The sequence below is a fragment of the Cervus canadensis genome, chromosome 4 (genome assembly GCF_019320065.1).
Source record: "Cervus canadensis isolate Bull #8, Minnesota chromosome 4, ASM1932006v1, whole genome shotgun sequence".
Lineage (NCBI taxonomy): Eukaryota > Metazoa > Chordata > Mammalia > Artiodactyla > Cervidae > Cervus > Cervus canadensis.
The window spans coordinates 42,077,562-42,098,109 of record NC_057389.1 but is presented as its reverse complement, the minus strand read 5'-3'; the positions used below and the strand labels follow the sequence as shown (position 1 = coordinate 42,098,109).

Genomic DNA, 20,548 nt, shown 5'->3' with positions numbered 1-20,548 from the left:
TGTCTTAGTCACACATATCAACTTAAGGATTTGACTTACAAATATGACATGAATATGGCAAAATATAGTCTGTTCTTTGGGATTAATATAAAATATTTTTAAGATCCACATCAGTTAAATGATCTGAGCTTGTGAAAAGACTGTCTCATCAGCTTTCTGGAGGATCAGAAGTGTACCTAGGGAGTTCATTGTGTTCTTAGATGAAAGAGATGAAAGAGAAAGGAGTTTGTTGTGGGGTTAAAGCAAAGGCAGTTTCAGTTGTGAGCTGACATCTGGGTGTTTTTTTTTTTGTTTTTTGTTTTTTCTGTATGCTTTGAGCAGTGTACTGTTAGAGGGTCCTATCAGTGCATTGGCCTTTTATGTGTCAAGACACATCAGCCAGTGGAGGAATACAATGTTATGACCAACGCTCATACTCAGTGGTGACTTTTGATGGTTTGGGGGTTCTGGTCCTGGCAGCCTGCCTGCATGCTAATGAAAAGTAGCCCCAGTGCTACTGATACATAGGTACAACTCATGATAAACCACTATCCCTTTGCTTGGAAAGCTCTTCCCTGTGTTTTCCTCATCAATCAATCATTTTGGCCTCACAGACATCTGCTGATTTTACCTGTCTAGAATCCATTTCTCCTTCTTTCTACACCACCTTTATTTTGCTTCAGAGAATCATTTCTCTCTCAGTAGGAACCTGTGAGAAATAGTGTAACCTGGTGCTGAACTTGGGTGCTGTCTAGAGGCAGACTTCTTTGAATCCTAGCTCCATCAACACTAATCCCATAGCATTTGTAACCTTGCCCATCATCTGTAGTGACCATACAGTAAGTCTCCTACATACAAACTTTCAAGTTACGAACTTTCAAAGATGCAGTTTTATTTTGGGGGGCTCCAAAATCACTGCAGACAGTGACTACAGCCATGAAATTAAAAGATGCTTGCTCCTTGGAAGGAAAGCTGTGACAAACTTAGCATATTGAAAAGCAGAAACATCACTTTGCTGACAAAGTGCCATGTAGTCAAAGCTTTGGTTTTTCCAGTAGTCATGTACAGATGTGAGAGTTGGATCATAAAGAATGCTGACCACCAACGAACTGATACTTTCAAATCGTGGTGCTGGAGAAGATTCTTGAGAGTCCCTTGGACTGCAAGGAGATCAAACCAGTTAAAGGAAATCAACCATGAATGTTCATTGGAAAGACTGATGTTGAAGATGGAAGCTCCAGTACCTTGGCCATCTGCTGTGAAGAGCTAACTCATTGAAAAAGACCCTAATTCTGGGAAAGATTGAAGACAAAAAGGAGAAGGGGGTGGCAGAGGATGAGGTGGTCACATAGTATCACTGACTCAATGGACACGAATTTAAGCAAACCTCGGGAAATAGTGGAGGACAGAGGAGCCTGACATGCTGCAATCCACAGGGTCTCAAAGAATCAGCAGGACTCAAAGAAAAGCGCCTGAACAACAACAAAGATATGAATGTGCGTGTCCACCCTTGTATACCAGCTGTTGTACCGTACTACTGAACTTCTCAAGGTATTGTACTGTCAGACTAAAAATGTTTTCTTTGTGTATGTGTGTTTGTTTTTTATGTATGTATTATTTGTGTGAATAGTATTATAAACCTAGTACTATACAGTACTATGTAGCCAGTTGTGTTAGTTGCGTACTGACTTTGTTGGGCTTATGAACAAATTAGATGTACAATTGCGCTGTCAGAACAGAACTCAAGTGTCTGTAGGGGACTTGCTGTACTCATTTGTTCTTATTGATCTACCTAGGTCTGTTCCCAATCAACTGAGCTCCTTAGGCGCTCCCTGAGTTGTCATTTTCACTTGGGCAACCTCAGCTGTTCGTCCAGAGCCGAGAACAGGATAGACACTCAGAGGATCAAATGAGAGGGCTGCTGTCCTGTATAGTCACACAAATTACTGCAGAATAGGTGTGGCATTGTTCTTGCTTCATCTGTACTCTTCAAAGTTGAGTGAAAAAATATTTTGATATTTTGATGTTTGGAGAAGTATGTCTGCTTCCACCTAAAAATAACGTTAACCATTTCTCAGGCTGCTTTTTCCTTGTAATATTTTTTTACCCTAGATGTGCTATAACTTGGTGTTCAGATCACTGAATGAATGGAGATGGTTTAAGGAAGTCCAATCCTTTGAAAATTGCTCATAGATATGAAACTGTTGTGATATTACCTTCAGTTCAGTTCAGTTCAGTCGCTCAGTCGTGTCCGACTCTTTGCGACCCCATGAATCACAGCACACCAGGCCTCCCTGTCCATCACCAACTCCTGGAGTTTACTCAAACTCATGCCCATCGAGTCGGTGATGCCATCAGCCATCTCATCCTCTGTTGCCCCCTTCTCCTCCTGCCCCCACCTTACTAGTACTTAAATGTTTTTGTTTGCTGTAAATAGGGTCTTTTCAGCAAGTTGAAGACTTGTGAACTCATACTCTTCATGTTTTTTGGCATTTGAATTCATGATGGGGACTTCTTAGTGAGTGGGATATTTATCATTACTTCTCTATTGTGAGATTATCTTAAAAGAAGCCTTTTTCCTTTCCCTATTGAGGAGTAATGTCGAAGAGGAAGAAGAATGGGAAAGATGAGTCTATGAATTTCTCTTGTAGTAGGAAAGTTAAAATATATTTTGTTGAAAAAGGTCCTGGCCAAATGAATGAATATTGACTGTAGAGAAAAAGAAAAGTGAAGGTGAAAGAAATTTAGAAAAATTATAATTCTTCCCTCTAATGTGAAGGGCTAACAAACTTTCTGCATACTCCTTTTATTTGTTGTTCATAGGTTTTGAACTAGTGATGTTTCATATCACAGACCCTGAATCATATCACTGCATTTTTAAGTGCTTGAGTCAGAGTTGTCCATGTAATAGAGGACAAGTGCCCACTCATATGGTCTGAATCTTGATTTCAGAATGACAATTTTCTTCTTGCTCTTATTTATATTTTGCATGAATTGAGAGATGCCCCTAATAATTCTTTCTTCTCTGACTTGAGTTGATTTCATCCGGGATTTGGTTATGCTAAATGTCCAAGATTTAAGACTGAAAGGTTTCCAGTTATGATATAATGAATATAAGCATCAAGGAACTGAAAATGATAGTAGTACTGTTATGTAAGAACTTATTATTAGCATGCATTAATAGATATTTAATAAATTGAAAACTCAGTGGTTAGATGCTTGGATCTCATCTTATTTAGCTTTTTTAGAGAAGAAAATGTGTTTTGAGCTCTTTAGTCTTGCTGTAACTGTGCTGTAACAAAGCAATTTTAGTAGAAAAAATGGATTTGGAGCACAGTTTCTTGTTGAGTTTTATAGAATTTGTAGGTTAGAGAAAAAAAATGCCTTGCTGAAAATGTGTTTGCTTCTCTGCTTACACGTTTTCATCTTGGTGCTGATGTTATTTGAACAATTGTCTTCATGCCTTTTTACCTTCCAATAGTTAGGAGTAAAACGTTCATTCTCAATTTCTGTTTTGTTCTTGTGCCTTTAAAAACTTGATTAAAAGTCGGCAGGTTGCTCAGAGTTCTAAGTGAATAGACATTGTCATTAGCTCTTCGGTAATGTTCTCTGTGTTCTATAAACCAAGTAATCAGGTTTAGCTTGTAGTTGTTGTGTCAAAGTTCCCAGAAAGTTTACTAATGAAAAACAGAAAGGCAATATATGCCATTGTAATGATCCAGTGTTTTCTTGAAAATAATTAGAAAATAAAAACTTTAACCCCATGTGCCTCTGACCTTAGTATCCCCAGGTTTCTCTCTGTCATTGTTTCAACTATTACAAGTCAGGGTGAATTAACTAAGGTCGTGTCTATATCAACATTTTAATTACCCAGTGCTGTTGTTGGCTTGTTGAAATTGCTTTTATCTGGCAGCTTAAAGCACAGCAAAGTTATAGTAGGGATAGCAACTCAACACTTGATGACTTCTTGATGTATGCTTCTTGTCATTGGATGACTGTTTTTTAACATTTATAAGAATACATTATATTTTATGATTAAAAAAACACTGGCACATCAGAAGGAGTTTTTACTGTTTGGAAACTTCAGTGGTTTAAGGAATTATAACATATCTCTAAAATAAGAGTTCCTTAATGTAAGCACAGCCCCGACAGTGAGAGGCTATTCTGTACATTGCAGGAGTTTTAGCAGCATCCCTATTCCTGATTCATTAGATGCCAGTAGTGTATGCTCTCCCTGCCACACCCCAACTGTGACACTCAGAACATCTCCAGACATTGCTAAATGTCTCCTGGGAAGGCAGGGGGAGATTCACCCTGGGCTGAGAACCACAGCTCTAAATTATAATTTTATCCAGATTTTATTATGTTATTTCATTTTTGTTACCCTTTGTTATGACTTAGATAATCAAGTTTCATGTAGTTTTCTCCTAAGAAGTTATTCTTTCTCTTGGATACAGAAACAAGTTTTAATTTGTACTACACTTTTGCCTAACTAGCTCAGCTTCCCATATTTGTTTAAGCTGGTTTGAGTATAGGTAGATTATGCTGATTCAACTTTTGGACACTATGTTTAAGCTATTAAGAACAAAACAATAAATTCTTTCTAGATGAATAGTGAAAATTTTTATTAATAGTAATATTTGAATTGGAACCCAGGGTAAAGTTGCTCTAGTGAGGACCTTCCCATATTGATGTGTCCCCTTATCTCAATATGAATATCACAGAATTTCATTATTTTAATATAGCAGGAAGATTCATTATTATAATGATGGCTGATACCAAGCACTGATTGTGCCAGGCAATGTAGTAAAGCTTTATTTATATTGAATCATTGAATTCTTATAAATACCCTGAGGCAGGTATTATTGTTGTCAACTGTTTTATGTAGAGAGACTAAAGAAACTTTAGAAAAGTTTATAGTCACTTACCTAAAGTCAGCTATTGTTCTCGGAGGGCACTAGGACTTGAATCAAGAGTTTCCTACTCTTGAAGGTTCTGCTGTGAACTTGTGTGCTGTTCTGCCTGCCACTTTCTGTTCACTGTAGCATCCCCTCAGGCTTATCATTCTGGTACATTCTAGACCACCTTTAATTGCCAACATAGACATGTCTGCCTGAAGGTTTTCTTCTGACCCCTTCTTAGACAGTCCTACAAGTCCACACTCAAGGCAAGCAATTTCAGAGAATTAACACCTATCGCTCCTTCAGCAACTTTCAACTAATGACTGTTAGGAGAGGTTGGTACATACCTTGGATTCCCCAACCTTAAGGTCAGATAGTTCTGAGGCTACTACACTGGATTCCATACTTGCCCAGAAGCCTTACATCCATTGTGGTGTGTTTGCTTATTACAATAGCCTTTATTAGTTGCCTTTCCTCTCTCACTCTCTTACCAGTATTTCACTTCCCAAGTTGACCACTTGCACTGGAAACTTTACCTCGGGGTCAGCTTCTGGAGGAATCCATACTATGCTGGTTATGTTGCCAAAACTTTACTTGGATGACGACGATGATATGTGGTTGATTTTTAACTCCTACTAGAATTCTACACTAATGGAATAAAAACTTATTTTACATTTATATACAGTGGTGGAATAGTGCTTCGGGTATTTTCAGCTAAGTGTGTTGCAATGTGTTTCTTATGTTGTAATATATTCATATATTACATTAAAATTTAATCTACCAAAATGTATAGCTATATGTTTAACCTAAATAAAATGCCGTATGGAGACTCAGTCTTGTTAACAATCAGTGCAAGAAGGCTTTGATGACTGGAATTTTTTAATAGTTTTATTTGTATACTGTTTCAATCTGTAGTATCTGAATAGACACTGTATTTTCTTCTACTTCCTTGAATGACTCTGCTAGATATTGTAGCCTGCTTACTCTTAAGATGATTAAAATCAATTACAGGAAACAAAATGTGTACTCTTGAAGCAAACTAAAAAATAAGATAAATAGTAATAACATGATTTTTCAAAATTTTGCAGTTTGCAAAGCATATTCTTATATTGTGTTAGAGAAACTGACTGTATAATGGAAAGGTTCTTAGGCAGGAATCCTGCTCTGTTTGTTTCCTAGGGCTGACATAACAAAAAACCACAAATTGAGTGGTTTAAAACATCAGAAATGCATTGTTTCACAATTTTCGAGGCTAGAAGTCCAAAATCAAGGTGTAGGCAGGCTTATGTTTTCTCTGAAGCCTCTCGGGGTCGATCCTTTTCTGCTTCTTTCTACTGCTGTTGGTTTACCAGTAATCCCGGGCGTACCTTGGCTTGTACATGCACCACTCCCAACTTTTATCTTCACATGGCCTTCTGTTTGTGTCCCTGTCTTCACCTGACCCTCTTGTATGGACACAGTTTTATTGAATTAGGAGCTCATCCTATTCGATAGATCTTATCTTAACTAATTACATCTGCAATGCCTTTTCTCAATAAGGTCACATTTGGAAGTACTGTGGGTTAGAACTTCAATCCCTCTCTTCTTTTGGGGGGACACCATTTAACCTGTAATACCTGGGTTGTGATTCTTTTTTTGTTTGTTTTTAACTGGCCACTGATTGCCTTGGGCAGATTCATTAGCCTCTCTGGGCCTCAATTTCCTCATCTATAAAAGAGACATGGTTAGAATTTCCAGCTCTGAAGTTGTTGTTTTTTTTTTTTTACCGAAACATCTTGAACTATAAGCAGAAAAATCATTCCTAATGCTTTGCTGTCTTATCCATCCAGATCCAGTAAAATCAAGGGAGTTGGCCAAGACCATACTATTTCTTGCTGGCAGATGGTGGATTAGAGTCCACCAGTACTCTTTCCCCATATCAAGTAATTTCTCTACATGACAGTCTCCTTTTAAGTGTGAACAAAACAGATAGGAACAGCTTTGATTGACTGAACACATTCTAAGATCTAGATCAATTCAGTTAAGTCGCTCAGTTGTGTTTGACTCTTTGCGACCCCATGGGCTGCAGCACGCCAGGCCTCCCTGTCCATCTCCAACTCCCGGAGTTTACTCAAACTCATGCCCATTGAGTTGGTGAGGCCATCCAACCATCTCATCCTCTGTCGTCCCCTTCTCCTCCTGCCTTCAATCTTTCCCAGCATCAGGGTCTTTTCCAAGGAGTCAGCTCTTTGCATCAGGTGCCCAAATCTGATCTGTGAACCTCAATTCCCAGGGTGTGCCTCAATCACCTGGGGCCTTTGAAATGTACAAACACCGGGCCCAACCATCAAGATTATGATTCATGTGGTTTCAGCTAGGGCTCAGGCATTGAAACACTTTTTTAAAGTTCTTCAGGGGACAGTAATGTGCAGCCATGGTTGAGAACCCTTGATCTAGGTGATCTACTAGACACTTTTTATATGAATTAGATATACTCCTCACAAAAATCTTGAAATATGTTTATTTACAATCTTTTATCTGATATCAGATTGATGAATTAAATAATTAAACATGCTATATTAAAACAGTAAGCATTTAATTTAAATCATGTGAATGTGCACACACTTACCATTCTTTATTTATATAGTTAAAGCCTTTTCCTTGAGGATATGTCTGTTAATTGGGACAGAGTGTTCTTTTTTGCATCTACCATATCCATATGAATCATCTTTGATGTTCAGCTTTGGTTTCTTACAGTGGAGCAAGAAATTAAGGTAATTAGAAAGAGTTTTACTACAGACCAAGGTGGAGTACTAGGGCTGGGGTTTACTTTCATACTTGAGACAGCTAACATACAAAATATGTGAAACAAGGGCATTCAAGACACTGGATATTAAACAGTGAATGATGTTGATCCTTAAGAAACAGGAAACAAGTTGGTAAGCCCTGCCATTGTTCCACTCCAAGCCTGGAGTGAATTTCCAGCCTGACGTTCAGGGAGAGAAAAACCAGGTGTAGAGAACAGTCTCCCAGAGTTGAGTATATAGTAGTGGATGTCCAGGAAGGTCAATAAAACTAAACCTTGTGGGGTAGAGCACTGGACTGAAGAGAGCTGCAGAGAGAGGGAAAATCTCCAGGGATCTTCAGTAGACAAGTACATGAAAATAGTTGGAACTATACTTCATATTTTTTTTTTAAGATTTTAAAATTTTATTTAGTTCAAACCCCTCCCCCCATATACTTCATATTTTTAAGAAGTAATAGAAAAGATTGTTCATGTTCACACATGAAAAAGTTATATACATATACACATACATACATATATATATATGTAAATATATCCCAAACTTGTAGACACAGAAATTGAAATGGTGCTGGTAAAAATATAATGTGTGTAATTAACTTCCTCATTACCAAATAAAATATTAATTAACCTAAAAATATAGCAATAAAATTAAATCTATCAAATATGAAACACAGACAAATATACCAACCAAAAAAATCGAAACAACACATATGCTCATATACATATACTAAAAATGTAAGTTGTCAAAAAAGTCTGGTTCAAAGATAGAGACTAGTCTGGATTTAAAAACTAAAATCCAGCTATGTGTTGCCTACAGGAAAACCACTTTAAATATAAATGCACCAAAGGACAGTCCAAAAGAAAAAAATAAGCTTAACTTTATCATAGATAAGAACTCTGCTTTTTGAAAGCCACAGTTAAGAAAGTATAAAGACAGGCTTGAGAGGGAGTAAATGTTTGTAGATCACATATATAAGAAAGGTCTTTTATCCAGAATTTATTAAAAAATTCTTAAATCTTAATAACAAAATAGTTTAAAAATGGGCAAAATATTTGAATAGTCACTTCCACCAAAACATATAAAAAAGGCAAATAAGGACATCAGAAGATTTTAATTTAGCCATTAGAGAAATGCAGATTAAGAGATACCACTAGGCACCTATTAGAGTGATTAAAATTTAAAAAGAATGATCATACCAGTTATTGGTGACGACATACAGGAATAGAACTCACAACAGAGCTCTCATACATTATCAATGAAAATCTAAAATGGTACAAATTTTGGAAAACAGTTTCGCAGTTTTGAAAGGAACTATAACTCAGGCATTGTTTACTCAAAGGGAATAAAAATATCTGTTAATGCAAAGAGTTGTACACAGATGTTCATGACACCTTTATTTGTTTTAGACAAAAATTGAAAACAACTCAAATGTCCAGAATCAGGTGAATAGATAAACAAGATGTGGTGTATCCTTCAAATGGAATACTAATTAGCAGTAAAGGGAATGAATTACTACACAGAAAAACATAGATAAATCACAAAATAAATAAACCGAGCAAAAGAAGCCTACCAAAAATAAGTATATATTTTATGATTCCATTTATTTAGAAAAAAACAAAAAGTCTAGAAGATGCAATCTGTAGTGACTGAAGCAGCCCACAGAATTGCTAGGAAATGGACGAGACGGGGAGGAGTCCTGGGAGGTAGAGGCAGCAGGAGAGATTCCAAAGGGACATAGGAAACTTTGGAGTGTGATGGATAGGTTCTTCGTGCTGATTGTGGTGATGCGCATGCATCTATGCATATCTCTCACTTACCAAATTACACTGTTTAAATATATGTAATTTGTCTTACGTCAATTATACCTCAGTAAACCTGTTTTTAAAAACAGTTTTGAAACCATCTGTGTGCAGAAGCCTTCTAAATTTTATAGTCTTTTATAAAGCTGTCTATGTCTAATTTAAGAGTACCATTTTATAAACTCACCTTGATTGAGTCTTTATGAAATATTGAACTTAGTTTTTGGCAAATCAACTCTTTTCCCATTGGAAATACATTGTTTCATGTAATAGTTACATTATCTAATTAAGATAGCAAGCAAAATTTAAGATATGCTAGCAAAACTGGCCTAATCTATGTTGAGAACAAGCACAATCAATACATGGGAAGTGATCAGAGACTGAGCAGAAGAGGCTGTGGGTCTATTAGAGCCATTTTCACTATCTGTCTGTGGACCAGTGACATTAGCATCCCCCAGAAGCTTTTTAGAAATGCAGAACCTCAGGTCCTGCCTCAGACCGTATCAAATTTCTTAGATGATGCTTATACACATGAAAGTGTGGGAAGTGTTACATTTGAGAATAGCCTGTTAAGCTCTGAGAATTCCACATGTTATGACCATCTGGCAATACATTATTTTCTCATGGAAATGGAGTTTAATTCCAAATATTAAACAGAAAGTGATTTACTTATTTTCTACTGTTATAATATTTTCTTCAGGTCCACCTTTATTAAGGTAATTCACATTCATTAATAGTCATCAATTTTACATAAACAATTTTTGTGTCCCTTTGAAATTATTGCCTTACCCCTATTCTTTGGCCTTTGCAATCACTGATCTGCTTCTATCACTATAGTTTTGCCTTTTCTAGGATTTCGTATAAATTATATTACCTTGTATATAGTGTTTTGTATTTTTTCACTTAGCATGTGCTTTTGGGATTTATTCATGCTGCTGGATCAGTAGTTTATGCCTTTTATTGCTGAGTAATTTGCCATTGTATGGATGTACCTTAGAATTGGTGGTGGGAGGCAAACCTGAACCTAGTGTTTAGGGTACTTGCCAAGCACCATGAGACCCTATGTGGTTACAGAGGCTACTATAGTTGTGACCTTAAAAATGGCCCCCAAGTTAGAAACATGGATCCTCGCGATGGGTATAAGCACTTGTCCCTATCCCCCAACTCCAGGTGATAGTCACATCTTACAATAGGAAGATGACCTGGTGATTCACTTAGCCCAGGGCCATCAGAATCCAGAAGATTCCCTGAAATTGTCAAAATCTTCAGATTGCTGGCCATTACGAGGTCACTAGAAACCCCCCACCATACATTACGGTGCTCTTTGGAGAGGAATATGAAGAGGGAGAGACAGAACAGTTTACTTGCAGTGCTGAATATTTACCTAAAAATCTTTACATATTTTTGCATGCGGCAAAGCCAGTGGTTTTCTTTCTCCCTAGTAACATGTGTGTAAATGCATGTGAGAAAGATCAGACCAATCAGTAGCAAAACAAAGATGTGACATTTTCTAAAGAACCCTGTCACACAGTGTGAATTTTGGACCAATTTTCTTCTAATAGAATTTATTTTAGAAGGTTATCTGAAAACTCCAAATGGTTATGTCTTGCTTTTAACTGACAATCCCAACCTTTAAACTTTTTTAACCTTTTGGTACATTTCATCATTTTAGAAAGGTTGCATCTTGGTTTCATCATGATTTTTAGTTGAGAAACTTTGACAAACCTCACATCAAACTCGAATGTGGTCTTATTAATAGTTACTTTTCCTACACTCTCTCTTGCAGTGATTATAATTAGCCACTGGACAACTGTATCAGAGGTAGCAGTTCAGTACCAAATCAAGAAAGATAAAAGTAATTGGAGGATTTGCAATTAGGATACTGAATTTCAGGTATGTCTTTGAAAGATTCATTTCCTTTTTGTAAGTCGTTGCAATCTCATTTCACTAGGTACCTTGCAAAGTATTCCTGATGAAATGCGTGCTTCATGGGAATCATTCTTTTCTTTGTATTTGGGTGTACTTACTTAGAGGCTCTCGAGAGATTCACTTAAGATTTTCAAGTTTTCTGCATTAGATATTTTTAAAAAGCACAATAAAATCCAGGGAATATATCTTTTGAAGTGGAAAGTCTGAAACAAAAACAATTTGAGGACTGTCACAGACAAAGCAACTAGAGCCCTAAAGTATAATTCAAGGTTTTTATAAACTCCAACTTATAGGTTACTCTTTGACAAATAAAAAATGAGTTCTGAGTCTGGAGGTGGTTTAATGTGAGAACTTAAGCTGAGGAAAAGAGTAGAGAATCTGAAGGTGTGGAATAGCTAACACATGTATGCATTTTTCATTATGCATATAAATACACATGCAAATATAGATAGTTCGTTATGTAGCCAACAAATATTTATCAAATGCATTTAATGTGCCAAACCTAGTCCTTGCCGTTATTGAGCTTGCAGTATAGTGGGGAATGACTTATAATAGATAAGCAATTAAAATAACTTTGATGAGTATTATGATCACAATTGTACCTGCTTATAGAAGAGCTGACTCATTAGAAAAGACACTGATGCTGGGAAAGATTGAAGGCAGGAGAAGGGATCGACAGAGGATGAGATGGTTGGATGGCATCACTGAATCAATGGATATGAGTTTGAGCGAACTCTGGGACATGGTGAAGGACAGGGAAGCCTGGTGTGCTGCAGGTCATGAGGTCGCAAAGAGTCAGACATGACTGAATGAGTGAACAACAACAGCATATAGGAATATATACCAAGAGGAATGAACGTGTGTCCTTCAGGTTCTTTCTGCTTCACTTTAAATTCCATGGGAGAAATATCTGAGAGCCGGAAGATTTTACCTGCAGGTGGGGGTTTCTCCAGTTCCCAGATGGAATCCATGATTTCCTCTTTCTCCTGGGTGCCTCCTACAGATTGTTTTTCCTCTAGTGAGAATGTCACTTCCAGGGTCCCATAGATTCCATGAGTCCTGACGTGGCACCCTCTTTCCCCCACCCCAGCCTTATGTTAGGTAGATAAATAACCAGAAACAATAATTAATAACAATATCATATGGCATGTTTACTTTATACCAGCCACGATGCTGGTATAGTGCTTTACAGAAGAGTACCATGGTATACACATTTAACTACATGTATTTGCTGCTCCCTCCAGCCCCTCTCAAGAAAAGGAGACAGAAATAAAAATGTAAGCTGTATGGGTGATGCTGCTAGCAATTTTTCTCAGTGAGTCTTGACCCCAGAGAGATGTGTCTTAGGAAGCTTGGCACATTTTCCCTGGCACTTGGCACAATTTAAACATCTTGCTGAGAATCCTGTGCAGTTTCTAGGGTGCAAATGATATTTTGATCTCATGCAAGTTTTCACTTTATTAACTAACTTTTGAACATAGCCCTTGATCTTCACACCCTACATATTTGCCTTATTTCAGTTGATTCTTCCAGAATTTCTCTAAGATAGAGACAAGCTATGATCTCTCTTTTAAGGAAAAATGGAATTGTGGCTGAGAGGTTAAAGAACTTGTCCATGTATTTAGTAAGTGGCAGAGAGAAGAAACACACCCAGCGTGTGCTCCCTGTGATACTACCTTCTTGCTGTCAGCAGTTTTTAAGAAACCTGGAGATATTTGGTTGGAACCCTCGTGGCGAGAGAAAATCCAGAAAGGAGGTTCCTGTGGTATCATCATGTCAGGAAATGATATCAGGGAAGCAGTGAACTCCATCTTTTTTGTCGAGAAGTTTTGAAAGATCCTTGGAGAGAGCTGAATGGATCTTGGGGTGGACATTTGAAATACTCTGGCTTGAATGAAGGGGGTCTTTGCCAGCTGAAGCCAGGAGCCAGATAGAGTATAACAATATTGAGCATGAGTCATCCCCCCGGGCAAGAAGCCTCCATCCAGATGCAGAGCTGTTGTCAAGGCTGCTCCGTGCAGCCTGGCTTCCCACCTGCTGCAGTTTGAGACAGCAGGTTCTCATTATGCTTTACTCTCTCTCTCTCTCTTTTATAATGTGTTCGTGAAATTGAATTAAATTTGCTTCCGTCGTGGTGTGTGTAGTTTTTTTTAATGACTTCCTGATGGGTTTTCTCCAAGATCTTTAACCACAATGCAAATGTGCTCAGGGTAAAATGAGAGATCCAACCTGATGAGAAAACAATATATTATTTTCTTACCTTCAGGTTTAACTCAAAGATGCTGTGTCTGGACCAATCACTGTCTTTATTTCCCCCAGTGATTTTGCTTTCCCTGCTGGGATGGTCTAAGTCAATTACCCTCTCTTCCCTGAGGCTTTGTTAGTCTTCATTCTCAGAACAAAAAAATTCATACTGTTCTCCAACAAAATTGCCAATCATCTTGAAATGATTGCATTTTCCATGGATAGTGAAATACACTCTCCATGGGAGAGTTGGAGATGAGGTCAAGATCCCCTATAAGTGCTTCTGAGGGATCTGATCAGAAAAATACCTTCCTCCCTTAAATTCTTGAGAAGGAAGTAGAATCAGTAAGTTCTTAATAGTTGTTTATGCATTCACTTATCCATTCAATAAATATGTATTGAGCATCTACTGTGGTTCAGGCACATAATAGAACAAAGAGACAAAAATCTTGTCCTCATTGAAATTGCCACATAATTGGGGAAGAGAGACAACAAACAAATAATAAAACAAGATTGTTGGATATTGGTAACTGCAAATGAGAATATGAGGCCTTCCCAGGTGGTGCTAATGGTAAAGAACCCACCTGCCACTGCAGGAAACATGAGACCCTGGTGTGATCGCTAGGTTGGGAAGATCCCCTGGAAAAGGAAATGACAACCCACTTCGATATTCTTGTCTGGAGAATCCCATGGACAGAGGAGCCTGGAGTCTACTGTCCATAGGGTTGCAAAGAGTCGGACATGACTGAGGTGACTTACCAGGGACGCAGGCAAAGAGAATATGCACACAGTGAGTGGGAAGCGGAGGGAGTCCAGTGGCATCTGGGTATGTGGGTATCTGGATAGTGGCTGCTATAAGTCTTAAATAGATTTCCAGGAAAAGTTTTCCTCCTAAAAGTCTGAAAGAAATGAGTGCTCTTTGGAACAACAATTTCCAGAGATGAAAACAGTAAGTGTGAAAGGTCTAGTTTGTTTGGAGGATAGCACAGCAACCGGGGCAGAGTGTCCTGATCAGGAAGAAAAGTGGGAGGTGAATCTAGAGGATTGATGGGAACAGGAGGTGGTGGTCCTGGCAAGGTTTCTGGCTCTGCTCCAAGCTAGATATAAAGCCTTAGGAAAGTTCTGAGCAGGGTAGAGATAGCATCTCGGTGATGATGAACACAGCAGCTCTGGCTGCTGTGTTGAGGGCTGAAGGGTGGTAAGGCTGGTGGCAAGGAGGTTGTTTAGGAGGTGGTCAGAATTATCCAGGCAAGAGTTGGTGTTGGTTTGGATTAATAAAATGAGAATGTAGTTTCCACGGCTCGGTTATTAGAGTGATTTAAAGTATTATCTTTAAAGTTAAATGAAAATGTCTCTGTATTTGAAATTTACTGTTACATCTTGATGACTGAAGCTTTTTAAAATGGAATTTTTATATAGATTTAAATGCATAAATCATTAATTAAGCACCTATTAAATATCCATCTAAATGATAGGAGCTATATCTTCTCCTGAGCAAGTTATTTTAATTTCATTGAACAAGCTACAAAAACATATGAGCATGTATTCTGAAATATATTATGCTTAAATGTTTGTAAGAAACCTAATATTTATAGTGCATCCATTAGCTACCAGAATTTGTGCTGGACATTTTACATAAGGGAAGAACATTAAACCTTCAAAACAATTCTGTGAGAGCAGTTTTCAAAATTTTTGGTTTCAGGACCCCTTGAGACTTTTAAAATTCCTTGAGGACCCCAAAAAAATTTTGTTTGTGTGGGTTTTATATATATGTGTGTGTGTGTACACATAGATATAGATATAAAGGTACTTATTGTATTCAGAATTAAAGCATTTAAACATTAGTAATTCACTTGAAGTAATCATAAACTCATCATTTTAGCAAATAGCATATATTTAATGTTGTTGTGTTGCTTAGTTGCTAAGTTATGTTTGACTCTTTTGGGACCGCATGGACTGTAGCCCACAAGGCTCCTCTGTCTGTAGGATTTCCCAGGCAAGAATAGTGGAGTGGTTTGCCATTTCTTTCTCCAGGGGATCTTCCTCACCCAGGGATTGAACCCATGTGTCCTGCATTGGCAGGCAGATTCTTTACCACTGAGCTACCAGGGAAGCCCCTTTATGAAAATATCATAATTTATAAAAATTTAAAATGCAGTAACAATAGCACTGATTTACATTTTTGCAAGCCTTCTTAAGCTTAATAGATGTTTGGATTCTCGTATTTGCTTCTGTGTTGAATCTGGTGTAATATATTGTTGTGGTTGAAATATATGAAGAAAATCTGACCTTGTACAGATATGTAGTGAAAAGTGAGGAAATATTTTAATAACCTTTTCAAATAGTTGTGAATATTGCTCTTTGATGCTACAGTGAAACTCAACAACTGCAGGTTTCTAGAAAGTTAATTGTAATGTAGAATCTGAGGCATATTGTTTACTGTTTTTACTTTATTAACTTAAAATCCATTGATCACCTATCATGTACCCATGCATGATATTTTAACATCATACATTGGTCGTTTGGAAAATACTGACTCGTAAATGATGCAGATCTCCAAATGTTGACACATTTCACTATATATTATTTATTAAATGTCACATGTGTTCCTCTATCACCAATCTTCTTAGAAGAGCCTTTCTATCATAGGAAACTATCAAGATCACAAAGATGCAAGTTTTCCAAAATTCTACCTTTTACTTAATCAGATTTTATCATTGGTCATGAAAGTTGTCAGTGGTTTTTCTTGAAGTAACAGACTTGCTTCTTTGAGTTTCAGAAAGATACCTACCACCTATCCAAGTCACAATAGCCATAGTTTATCTTAGTCTCTGTACCCAGTGGCATCAACACACAACCGAAGCAGTTGCACACATGCTTTTCCATAAAGAACCATGCACTACCGTGAGCAGCACCAGTGCTTTATGTGGACCTCTCATTTTGCCACAGGGAATATTAGAGAAAATGAGCACTCAAGAGTCAAGATTTAATACTATCAATCACACTTCTTCATTTAGAGCATTCTTGTGTGACACAGACCTTTTCTTCTTCCTTCTCTCAGCACTGAGTGGGGAAGAATACAGTGACCACTAAGACAGTTTGAAGCCACTACCTAGATTCACACTGGGGCACGAGCTTTACTCTCCTTTACTTTTGCACCATTGGTACAAATGCCAACACAGTGACAAAGGGAGACAGCATCTTATTGTTACTATAAAATATTTTGTCACTGCAGACTCTTAAGAGGATCTGAGGGTTATGTGCCCAGCCCCACCCCCAGCCCCACCTCATGGGTCTGTAGGCTGCAGTTTGAGAGTTGCTTCTCTGCAATAGGTGTTTTAGGAGTGGAGAAACTGAGTCTTTGAGAGGCTAGTCAGCTTATCTCAGGTCACATGGCTTCTCAGAAGCAGAATCAGGACTCCAGCCAGGCCTGTCAGACCTAAAGTAAGTCCCCCCTGCTCCCTCCCCCATCCAACCACACACAACGGCAGACTTTAGCTAGTACCTTAAAGGAAGTGTAAACTTGATTATATACAAGGTTGCAGGGATATGGATGATAAGAATAAAATAAGCTTAACTCTAAGGACTGTAATGGGCACAGTTTATGCAGAGGGATAAAGAAAAGACTCAGACCAAGGTGGAACATCCATTTGGCCATACATGACGTGGGTAGGGATGAAGGATGCAATGAACTGATCAAGGACTTGAATGTCAGTGAGGATACTGATTTTAATTAAAAAAAAAAAAAGCTTAAACAGAGCACATGTGATAAAAATAGCATTAAACTGGTATTGTTGGTGGCTGTATCACCAAAGAAAAGAGAATCGGGGCAGAGAAAATCTTGGAAATCATATTGCATGCAGTAATGGCTTAAACCATAGCAAAAGGGTAAGAATATTCAGAAAAATAAAGCAGATGTAGAGCACCCAGAGTATGGGAGTTGGTATTGAGGGATACAAAGGACAATGATCCAGGTTACTCCCAACTTTCATGTGTGAGGTTCTGAAGAAGACTCGGCATTTCTCAGAGGTTGGCGGTACTGGGGGAGAATATGCTGGTGCTTATGGTGAACAGGCATTGGTGTCAGTGCAGCTAGCTGAGGATGTCTTGATGTCAGCATGGTCCACTGAAGATGTTTTGGAATCAGTTCATAGGTGGTCTTGTATTTTGTATTAAGGTTGTAGTCGATAAAGATTGATTTCCTGAGAGTGGGTGGCCGAGGGCTTATCAAAGAGGATGCTTAATCTTAGGCTAAAATGAAGAACCACATTAGGAGACAGAGGAGTTTAAGAGGTAGATGTACGTTAGCAGCAGCAGCAGTACCTGTAGTCATCATGGTAATAACAGTGGTAGTATTAGTAGCGGTCAGTTCAGTTCAGTCGCTCAGTCATGTCTGACTCTTTGTGACCCCATGGACTGCAGCACGCCAGGCCTCCCTGTCCATCGCCAACTCCCGGAGTTTACTCACACTCATGTCCATTGAGTCAGTGATGCCATCCAACCATCTCATCCTCTGTCGTCCCCTTCTCCTCCCACCTTCAATCTTTCCCAGCATCAGGGTCTTTTCAATGAGTCAGTTCTTCGCATCAGGTGACCAAAGTATTGGAGTTTCAGCTTCAGCATCAGTCCTTCCAATGAACACCCAGGACTGATCTCCTTTAGGATGGACTGGTTGGATCTCCTTGCAGTCCAAAGGACTCTCAAGAGTCTTCTCCAATGCCATAGTTCAAAAGCATCAATTCTTCTGTGCTCAGCTTTCTTTATAGTCCAACTCTCACATCCGTACATGACCCCTGGAAAAACCATAGCCTTGACTAGATGGACCTTTGTTGGCAAAGTAATACCTCTGCTTTTTAATAAGCTATCTAGGTTGGTCATAGCTTTTCTTCCAAGAAGTAAGCATTTTTTGATAGTGGTAGTAATAGTAGTAATAGATGATGGCTGATAACTACTGAGATCTTACTGTGTGCCAGGCTTGACCTACAGTAGGTCATTTAATTCTCAGAACAGTTTCATGGATGAGAACAGGTTTTAGATCCAATTTATGAGATGGAGAAAAACATGGATTACAAACATTAAATAATTTATCCAAGGTCATAGTTCTAGCACCTTGACTGAGCCAGCCCTGCATCCCTACTCTCTCTGTCTCCAGCACTGCTCCTCCATCTTAATGCAGTCTTAGGGAAGTCAAGGAGCTGAGTGTATTCAAAATGTGCTGTGTTAAATTCACAAGTGAAGCTGGGGCTATGAGAAAGAGGAACACCATCACAGTAGGGCTTCATGTGAAGTCTCAACAAAGAGATAATATTGGAAGCAAGAGGCAAAAAGTAGTGATTTGTGTCTAAGCACATGAAGAGACTTAGCAAAATGGACTGCTTGTGGGAGAGATTTGTGAGTAAAAGGAAAGAAAACTAAAATAGTTGTAAGTTAGTATGGATTAAAAACTGAAGTGGTTTAGGATTTAAGTGAAGGGAGGCTTTAGTTTTTTGAAAGTGCTTAGGAATAATGGGTCAGGTGACAGGAAAACATTTGCATGTGGGTGTGGCAGGTGGCAGAGATGGGAGAAACAGGTAAGGGGCAGTAGGGTTCAGGGTAGATGAGCAACTTTGACATAGAAGAGTGACCTTTCTGAAATAGCAAGGAATGTGAAGAATAATTCTTATAGAGATTAGACTTTACTAAGATGAATAGCAAAGTGGCTAGTAATCCTAGGCTGGTGTTATCAGTGAATTAAGGAAAAATAGAGGTCATCTCTTTTTATGAAGCTAAAAGCAAAGTTGTAGACTCTCAGGGTTGAAGGGGACTTGACTTTGTATGTCAGTACTTCAGATTATCCCACTATATTGTAATTATTTTATCATGTACTTGGAAAGACCTGCTAATTAATGAACTTGACTTTCATGTTCTTTTCTTTCTTGTCCTTCCTTTGTTTACCAGAAGGAATCCTACTTGCAGGCAGTGTGCGTGCTAAGTCGCTTCAGTCGTGTCCGACTCTAGGTGACCCTATGGACTATAGCCCACCAGATACCTCTGTCCATGGAATTTCCCAGGCAAGAATACTGGAGTGGGTTGCCATTTCCTTCTCCATGTTTGCAGGCAGGGAGCCTCCTGATTGTTTTTGAGAACTATTGGGTGCCCAGGACCTAGACTATTGTACTTGATACTTAGCAAAGACTCAAGAATAGTTGTTGCATGAATGAATGAATTTAGCCTGTCTTAGTCATCAGGATGCTTACTTTCCCTTAGTTACTCCACTCTCTCACATTTGTGTAAAACTTTGCAATTTGTAAAATGATTTTAATTTTTTCAGTCATTCTAATGAGGCTGTGACTCAGGAGGACTGTCACTGTACCCATTATATAGATGTGAGTACTGAGTCTCTAACTTAAGTTTATAGCACAGAGTAGTTGTTTAGAGCCTGAACTTTGGCGTCAGATGGACCTGGTCTAAGCATTGGCTCTGCCAATCATGAGTTTCGTTTGGTGGGTTTCTTTACCTCTCCTGGGCTTCGTGTTCTCATATATAAAACGGGGACGTAAAACTATCTCACAAAGTGATTGAAAGAATTAAATAACATAGTGGCTATAAGCTGTGTAACACAAAACTGGATACAACATATGGTCTTGGGGAGAGAGTGTTTCAGAAGGACATTTTCACATGTTAGAGCACAGACTCTGGAGCCAAACAGTCTGGTTTTGAACCTTAGCTTTGCTGTTTGCTGCTTTGAGACCTTGGGCAATTAACTAGACTTTTGGAACCTCAATTTCCTCATCTATAAAATTTCCTCCTCTAACTCCCATGGTTGATATAAAGATTGAGTTAATAATTGTAAAAGGCTTAGAACAGTGCCTAGCAAATGTAAGTGCTAAAAGTGTTAATAAATGATATCTATTGTAATTTTTAAAGGGTT

The 20,548-nt window shown here is 38.3% G+C and overlaps 1 protein-coding gene across 1 annotated transcript in view; it reads left to right on the top strand.

The window, feature by feature from the left end:
* Window positions 1-19,973, top strand: part of LOC122440819 (serine/arginine repetitive matrix protein 2-like) — a 157,998-nt gene extending 138,025 nt beyond the window's left edge. The window contains exons 5-6 of the mRNA XM_043467519.1: window positions 11,252-11,358; window positions 19,576-19,973. Coding sequence (XP_043323454.1) covers window positions 11,252-11,343 — 92 coding nt within the window. The 3' untranslated portion in view covers window positions 11,344-11,358; window positions 19,576-19,973. The remainder of the gene's footprint in view (window positions 1-11,251; window positions 11,359-19,575) is intronic.
* The last annotated feature ends 575 nt before the right edge of the window (window positions 19,974-20,548 follow it).